Genomic DNA, 9,367 nt, shown 5'->3' with positions numbered 1-9,367 from the left:
CACAATATTTGCACAGATGTCCTGTTATTATCAAGCCAACGAAGCAAGCCGCTGCAAAGACAGCTAACCTTCCTGGGGCAGGGTCGAGCCATCGCAAGGACTTTTTTTTCTTCTGATGCCTGACTATAGGTTTGGTTTAACCATGATCCAAGCTAGGTTATCTGACTTTCAAAAATACATTCAGAAAGACTCCAAAGACCTGTAAACGTGCGTATGGTTTCACAGCACTGCTTCAATATTAGTATCAGTGAATACCATTAACTTCTGAAAGATCCCCACTTGACAGGTTGGAACTCTGAAATCACTGCAGCAAGATATTTGCACGTTAGGGCCTCACACTCCAAGAAAGAAAACGAGGCCAAAATAATGGTTTATCTATTAAGCCAGTGGTAGAGATGCAGTTCATATTTCATTCTTTTAACTTACTGAATACTTCTGTGCTGAAAGTATGTAACTAGGAAGGAGGAGGGAAAGAGAGAGCAGAAAGCGCGGGCTGGGGAGATAGCTCAGCGGTCTAAGGGCTGCTCAGGCAGGCACAGGGGACGTGGTCAATCCTGGGCACCACACGGCGCACCAGCCCCACCTTAAGGCGGGCTGAGCCGGCCAAAAAGAAGAGAGAGGGGGAGGGGGAGGGGGAAGAGAGACAGGAGAGAGAGAGAGAGAGAGAGAGAGAGAGAGAGAGAGAGAGAGAGAGAACAGGAAGCAAATGGAAGGCACTAGAAGTTCCTCATCCACACAACCACAGCCGCAAGAACCAAAGCCAGAACCCACGCCGAGAACGCGCAGCTCGCTCTCGGCATCGCCATCACCCCGCACCGCCCCTTCACCCAAGACAAGGTCCAGCTAAGCCACAGTGTCCACTGCACATCACCACCTCAGGGCCCGGAGTTCTACCAAATCAAATTATCAGCCTAGTGGTAACATCTGTAGACATGCTTTGACAATACTCAAAGAAAGATCAAAGGAAATCAGAGGGCAGTCTACTCTTATTTGAAAAGAAAAAACCTAGTTGGAGAAGAAAGTAAACATTTTAGAAACCTCTGCCTGAAAAGCAGGAACACAGTGAGTAGGATGAAACTAAGAAGCTAACAGCAAGCATGAAAGCCGAAGATCGCCCTCTAGTATTCTTGGTTATTTAACTTAGCCGTGCACTGCTGAGTTCCAACAACGAGGCAGTAGTAGTTTGTGGCCGATACCCAGGAGTACCAGTGGCTGCTGGGAAGAACACCAGCCAGGACGCCTAGGCTCACTGGGAAATTCACGGGGAACTTTAGGTTCTCTACCCTGTCCATACCTTCAGTTTTTCATCTATCAAATAAGCAGGTGAACTAGAATATCTATAAAGTGGTCAACACTCTTAATATTTTTGCAGGCAGCCGAGTTAGATAGAAATATTATAGGCAGTCAGACAGGGCCAGGCCCTCAAAGGAGACAGCACAGAAGATGAGATGCCTTACAACTGTGGGAGGGGCGGATGCTCCTGCTGTGAACCAGACCTAAAGACCTAAAGGCTGAACAAATGCTAAAAGAGTAGCACCTGGGATTGACATTCTAAATAGGTATCCATCACCTGGAAAGACCCAAGTGAGTCACTAGCCCAACCCCCAACAGAAAGAGACCTTGTCCCGCATTCCAACCCCCAACAGGAAAAGACCCTGTCCCATATGTAATCCCATTGGTTGACCATAGTTTTGTCCCACCTCCTGCCCACCTAAGCGAGTTCCCATTCTCTCTACCTTAGCCCCACATGGTTTAACCTATAAAAGTCCCTGGAAGAGACAGCTTCCTGGGGAACTACCCACTCGGGCCCCCCTCCTGTCCCTCTCTTGGACAGGAGCTTTCTTTCTCCCAATAAATATGTTCTGTTCATAACCTCCGTTTGTTCCTAAAATTCATTCTTCAGTTTTAGAGAACACGAACTCGCACAGGTCAGGTCCAGAGATTGTTTTTCTCTATGTCATTTGGAGGTTCCTTGTATGGTTTGGAGCTCACCCACCCGAAACCAGTTTTTCTCCCTGTATCAATATTATGATCAGAACTTCATTCTTAGACATCTTGAGAAATAAAGTCAAGAAATAAAAGTCCACTCCAAAGCATCACCCTTCCCCTGACTTTGCAATGCATACTATGCCTGGATGCTGGAAGACACAAACAGGTGCTTTTCAAACTTAGGCCGGTGCCAAATTCTCCTGAGAACACCAACTTAGATTCCTAGGACTCTTTCCAGACCTACTAAACAAAAATATTTGGTCTGGAATTTTCTATGAAGTATTCCTATGAAGCATCCCTAGAGTTGAAGATATACAGCTAGGGCAGCTATCGTCACCCCCTCCGCAGGCCAGCGACCCGGCTGCCTAGGGACCTGGGAATATAAGAACGGTGAACAGGTCTGGGCGTCCCAATGAATAATTCAGGTCTTCTTCTAAATAGATCTTTAATGTGACCAAGACATTTTTCATACATACCTCTGATCCAAAATGTGAGTATGAAGAATGAAAAACTAAATTAGAAAGTGCGCTCAAGTCAATAAATAAATCATGCATCAGGGAAGTACAACTTCTCACAGTTAATGACATTAAAACATGAAAGAAAAGAGGAGTGTTCCGAAAGATCCGTGCGTGCAAGACCCACCCAGCATCACTCATACCTCGGCTGCCACACTGAACCACACTTCAAAGTCAAAACAAGCATAGTTAGCAATAATGTCTTGTACATTTCAAAAGCGCTAGAAGCAGGGCTTGAATGTTTTGCCACAAACAAATATTTGAGATGAAAGATACGCTAATTGCTGATTTGATCATCCTACAGTGTGTGCACATATCAAAACATCACGTATCTCATGCATCTGTACAATTATTATGTGCCAAGTGAAAATAAGAAATAAAAAGGCACAACATTATGAACATAATCATCCCACTTATTACTAAGACGTGTACTCGGGTTCTCCATTTATCTAGATCCAGCTTTTAAAATGCTAGTATCTGAGTCACGACAACACAGCCCAAGCAAATATCTAGCAGCTTGAAAATGTCTATGACAAGAGAAGTGTGACAAAAGTGAAAACACAATTCTCTAAATTATAAACTTAAGTTATAGATTGACAAGCCAAGGTTTGGTTTTGTGGAGACAGTCTTGAATAAATAGTCACACAAAAGCCTTCCGTAGAAAATACTCTCAGTTTCCCTTGTGTTTGAGATTTGCTTTTACACTTTGAGGGTGGTGTCCTCCAGCAGGCCAGAGCCAAGTGGGAAGCAGGAAAATGTGTGGCTATCCCGTGGTCCAAACATAACCATAGCTTAACTAGATTTCAAATGGTTTCTAGATTGCTTTGGATTGGATTTTTATCTCTTGACTTTCTTTCTCAAGATGTCTAAGAATAAAGTTCTGGTCATAATATTAGAGTATTGATAACTTAATAGATATTCTAGTCGACCTGCTTATTTGATAGATGAAAAGCTAAAAGTATGGCCAGGATAAATAACTCAAACCTATTATCAATGGATATTCTTTATTCAGATAAATCAAACATATTCAATTAATTATCTTTATAGCAGTTAATATGGCCAATAGCATGAACATACATAACCTTACACCAATATGTCACTACGAAGCAAATTACATATTTCAGCCATTTCTCTAAATAATTATAGCAATTGAGAAGTATGTTTCTAAGTTAAACCAAAAAAAAGAGGTACCACCTCCCAAAACATAAAAATCACAAGTTATAGGAAGAAAGTATTTTCCTTTCAACATCATACCAAACATTCTAATAGAAAGGTGTTGGGTTGCTTGACACTTATATTCCCTATTAATCTTTAATAATCCATGGATTGGTAACTCCTTGAATAATACAAAAATATGCACATTATTTTCTTGTGCTTAACAAGGCAACTTGTATATAAATGTATTTTAGTTGATGTATTATTAATAGCTCCAACATTAATATAGCTTATAATCTTCTTTCTTCTTCAAATGTCTCTTTCTCTATAAGACCTAAAGACAAAAGGAAAAGAACTGCCTCTTTATGGACCACATTAGGGGCAGAGTGGGATGTAAGATAATTCGTTCACCTTATCTAAATGGAACTTCTTATAACCTACACCCTGGGCTTTTCTTTTTACAGTTAAAGAGATTGAGTTCATAGAAGTAAAATAAACAACTTAAGGTCACATTGCTAGAGGCAGTGTGTTTAGAATTAAACCCAGGTCTCACTCCAAAGCCTACATTTCTTCTAGTCCGGCATGAGCTAGGATCTCCCAGCTTGGGATGAAGAAGAAAATGATGAATAAATATATTTCTAATATTATACATGTTCTGTTAATGGCTTAGCTCCATTAATCTATTTTTTCTTTATAATGTAATAAGCATCTCTCTTATGCATGGATTATCTAAGAATACCCTTGAAAAGCAAAGAATTACAGAATTTCATATCCATAGAATATAAAAAATAGAAAACTTTACTGTATTATATCCATGCACAAATATGTATCTCAACACTATCCACATGATTAGTGTAGATCCAAAAAAGAGTTGCAGAAAACACAGAACCTAATAGACATCTTAAATATTTATTGAAATGAATAAACTTTGTCACTTCTTTATTAATATGTATCATTATGTTATATTTTCATAAATAAGTGAAGCAATTGTTTCCTCAAATTCCACAAGTGTAAGCATAAATCTGTGCTGTATTTCTCCCTCTTAAGAAGCGGCCTCACTCTCTTTCAGTTAAGAGTGCAGCTGTCTTTCTAGCACCCAAGGACAAACCTTCAATCATCCCTGATCTTCTGTTTGCCTGCTAACTCCATATTCAGCCAGGAGTCAGGCCCCACCAGTCCCTCTCTGTTCTTCTGGTACCGGGAATTGAACACAGGACCTCGCCCTTGCCAGGCAGGTGCTGTGCCACTGAGCTAAATCCCCAGCCCTCCCCCTAGCTCTGAAGGGCAGTGCCCCAGCAGGACTGCTATGTCTCCTCACCCACTGCACAAAGCAGAAGCAGCCTCCCAGAGCTGCGGCACCATCTTGGTAACAACCCACTCAGCACGCTGGGGCAAGGCTGCCGATCCCAAGAGACGTGCCTCGGCAGCTCTCAGCACATGAGCTTTCATGACGGAGCTGCCCAGCACTCAGCACCCTGCGCTCTGGTTCTTCCCCAGAGCTTACACCTATTCACCCTTTGGGATCTGTCTTGCCCCCAACCAAAGTTCTGGGTGCTCCTCACATCATCTGACCCTGGGCCTTTGCCAAGCAGGTGCCGCTACCTGAAATTTTCTTTCTCTTTGCTACCCTGTAGAGCAATTCTGCACATCCTTCCTACCAAGTCCAAAGACCACCCCGTCTCCTCGAGCCCACTGTGGCCCCACAGCTGGGAGTTCCCTCCCCCTCTGAGACTACTGAACACTCTGCTTGTACCTGTGTCCTGGAAACCAACAATTACAGCCGATGACCTTCACACGTCCTACGGTGCCTACCAGCTGTGAGCGTCTGCCAGCGACACACCTCTGCCTCTCCCAGCACCTAGCACACATCTTGCGCATACCAGGAGTTCAAAGAACTTTCATCTTATAAATCTCACTTTACACCATAAAGGCCTTTACCAGAAGAACCTATCTCCACCTGCCTTGCTCTGGTAACCTTGGGGTTTTTTTTAAAAATGCCAGAAAATGTTTCAAGTGTCCAACACAAGGTTCTCATGTATGTTGACTCCCTTGAATTTTAAGATTAGATCATCAGGATGTGGAAGAAAATACTCATTTATCAATCAAGGCAGTCTGGGCAGAAGCATGTGTCCCACTGTCCTCCATCTGTCTCCCCCTCCCAGGACGCAGGCGCACACGGCGGCAGCCCGCCCACGGCAGGGCCAGGCGTCTTACTTTGCAGTAGACGATCATGTTGGGGGAGCTCTCCTCCGGGTCCGCCGTTCCCACGGCCCGCTGATCCCCGGACCCCTGAGCCATCTTCAGGATCTTCTCTCACACTGCAGAAAGAAGTGAACAGACCATTAAGGCACAAGCGTGTGTTACTTTTAAAAGCTATGAAATATGGCTGGCTGGACAGCTCAGCGACTGAAACGCCTGCTTAGGCAGAGCACAGTGGCCAGGGTTCAACCCCTGGCGTGCCACGCCAGGCCCGTCTCCGGGGTGCGCTGAAATGGCAATTAAGACTGGGCATGGTGGCATGCGTCTGTAATCCCAGCGCTTGGGAGGCTGAAAGCAGAAGAATCACGACGAGTCCAATCTACATAGTGAGACCCTGTAGAGCCTATAGACCCTGTCCTAAGTACATAAAAACAAATAAATAATAAATGCTACAAAATGCAAAGAACTTAGCCTATTTGGTAGGTACCATGAAAACAAAATATGATACTCAATAAGTTAACAGGTTTTTTTTTTTTTCAGTAAAGGGATGACTGTGGCCCTACTGTGCACACATCTTCCTTCTTGTCCCAAAGTTTCTCTACTGTCAGTCTGATGTGCTACACCTTACAAGTGGATGCATATCCGACAGATATATACAGACGGGGGTGTGACGAGCGATGTCACCCCAAGAAGGACGAGCTACACCTTCAGCCCCTTTCCTAAAATTGTATTTTGAGATGGGGTCTTACTAAATTGTCTGGACTGGCCTCAGCTTGTGACCCTCCTCCCTCAGCCATCCAGCCAGCTGGGTTTACAAAGATGTGTCCTCGTGCCTGGCTGAGTAGAGGCCAACTTGCACTATCTCCTGAAAACCGATGAACTCCATCAGTTTCACGATGACTTCTGTACTCCAACACTCATTTCTGGATTAGTCCTATGCCTTAAAACATGAATACTTACTTCCAGAAAGTCCAATCAAGACCACAGCGAAATACTACTTCATACCCGTTAAAATAAAAATTCCTACAACAAGTGTTGGCAAAGACCTGGGGATGGAGCAGCCTGGGGACCAAGCACCCTTGGCCGCTGCTGGCAGCACTGCGGATTGGTCTCGGAGCAGGAAACTCAGCTTAGAGGCTCCTCAAACAGTTACTCACAGAATTATCTAGCAATTCCACTTTTACATACATTCTCCCCCAAAATAAAAATGAATATTCAAATACACTTGAATGTTTGCAATGTTATTCATAATAGCCGAAAGGTACAAACAACCCAGACGCCCATCAGCAATGAACGGATAAACAGAACATGTACTGGCATATAGTGGAATATTACTCACCTACAAGAAGGGGTGACGCTCTGGCTTATCCTTTGTGAATGAACCTTGACAACCCACTAAGTGAACAATCTAGATGGAAAAAATCATATACACTGAGGGTATCGAACTTATCAGCCTTTTTCTTTTTTAAAATTCTAGTTGATTTATTGATTGATTTTTAGGGAAGAGTCTACATGGTGTTCAGGGTCTCACTACTAGATTGGACTCATAGTGATCCACCTGTTTACAGCCTCCCAAGAGCTGGGATTACAGGCAGGTGCCACTGTGCCCACTCTCAATTGCTGTCTCAGCACTCCCCCGTGGGTGGGGCCAGCACCGCAGGTCTGGAGATCGAACCCTTGGCCCCTGCCCCTGCTTCCAGGTACTTTAATCTGCTGAGCTTTTTGGCTGGCCCCTTCACTGAGGGCATTTAAAGGAAGTACCCAGAAGAGGTAAATCTGAAGGACAAAGCAGATTGGCAGTTGCCAGCAGTCAGGACTAGAGGGAATGGGATAACTGCTTCACAGATGCAAGACTTTCATCTTTCGGGGATGATGCCCACATTTTAGAACTAGGGGGAGGTTGTGGTGGTAGAATATTGCGACTGTGCTGGATGCCACCGAATTACACATGGTTAATTTCATCTTAGGTGAATTTCACCTCAATTTAAAAAATGAATGTGTTCAATTTGGCCTTTGGAGAGCCTTGAAGAATACTGGTAAGATAGTGACAGACAGACTTCCTGAGTGATGAGGGAGTTCAGTTGGTGCTGTCGCATTTCACTGTCTGTGTGACCTTGAGCAGGCTGAACGACCCCTGGGGCTCTCTTTAATTCCCTTTCGAATGAATGCACCGAGCACCTGCTAGTGCTCAGGTCTATCCCACAACACCTTCCTCACCATGCTTACGTTCATTAGTACAGTACAAATGCTACCGAGTACTGCAAATGTAAGGGTCAAGGAAGATGAACGAGGAAGTACACTCCAAAGCCATAAAAGTCCTTTCCGAGAGTCATCAGACTTTAAGAGCCAGGCTGCATTACGTGCAAGAGATTCCTAGGCTTTTCATCAAGGAAACTTCAATAAACACCATGCTTCACCAAAAAAGACCATTCAATTCAAAATAAAAACTCAGAAGATAGTCTATAATAAAATAAGTTGGTACAAAAGCCATTCCATAAAAGCAAATTTGGTTGGAAGTAGAAGGAGAGAGAAATTTGTAATTTATGCTAACAATGTGGTTGTTCAAAATATCCTACTTGAATGATGTGTCGGCTTTCATCATGTGTGAATTAGAATGTATTTTAAAATTAGATTGCATGAAGAAATAAAGAGAATCATTCTAGTACGTCTCTCTGCTTTATCAGTAGCCTATAAATAGGGTACTACATGGATGCACTGGTTAGTATTCTAATCAGTGGATTTTAAAGTTAAATGAACAGTGCAGCTTCTCTCCTAAACAACTATTTAGTTGCCTACTGCACTGATACAGAATATGACAGCGTGAAAAACAAAAATTGTGTCTACTCCTGTGCACTCCTTTCTCTATGTAACGGAGCCTTTTGGATTTTCACTGCTTTATTTTAAAATGAACACTTTCACTTTAATGAGCATATTCTCCTTCACCTAGAAAACCGTATTATAATAGCAGGGTTGCAAATGACCTAGAAACAAGCATCTCCGACCCCTTCTCTCTCTCCCCAGCTGTCCCCTCCCACCAACAGCCTTTCTGTGAGTCAAGCAGGCTGAAGTCCCAGGGCTGGGCTGTGCGCTGCCAAGTGCAGGCAGATAGATAGCCCATGTGAAGAATTTGAGCGCCTCTTGTAGTCACTAAACAGCTTCTATTTTTGGTTCCTCTATCAACTCATTTTGAAACTCAGACAAGCTGTTTAATTTTTCCTGTCTAGAGAGAATCATTTCTAAGACATACCTTCCAGCAGTATGTCAACAAATGTTAGCAGGAACTGAACGTGAAATCTGTGTAGGTTAGAACTCCCTAATTAAATTCACTGACTATAATGCCAGGGTTCATGAAACTAGAGAACCAAATTTTCATTCATTACATTATGCTGTAAAATGTATCTTTCACATGAAACACAACACAAATCAATAGTTTTAAAATCAAATGATGAAGAAAAACTGAAACTTCTTTATGTATAGATACTATGTGCATTTACTCAGAGTAAATAATC

The 9,367-nt window shown here is 43.1% G+C and overlaps 1 protein-coding gene across 3 annotated transcripts in view; it reads right to left on the bottom strand.

Moving 5' to 3' along the window:
* Positions 1–9,367, bottom strand: part of Rgs6 (regulator of G protein signaling 6) — a 657,652-nt gene that overhangs the window by 621,854 nt on the left and 26,431 nt on the right. For all 3 annotated transcript variants that reach the window (XM_023703302.1, XM_012517111.2, XM_023703304.1), the window contains exon 2: positions 5,874–5,977. In XM_023703302.1, the coding sequence (XP_023559070.1) occupies positions 5,874–5,957 (84 nt within the window). In that variant the 5' untranslated portion in view covers positions 5,958–5,977. The remainder of the gene's footprint in view (positions 1–5,873; positions 5,978–9,367) is intronic.

This window comes from Octodon degus, unplaced genomic scaffold (genome assembly GCF_000260255.1).
Source record: "Octodon degus isolate 3935 unplaced genomic scaffold, OctDeg1.0 scaffold00007, whole genome shotgun sequence".
Taxonomy (NCBI): domain Eukaryota; kingdom Metazoa; phylum Chordata; class Mammalia; order Rodentia; family Octodontidae; genus Octodon; species Octodon degus.
The sequence above is the reverse complement of the archived record's forward strand: the minus strand, read 5'-3'. Positions and strand labels throughout refer to the sequence as shown.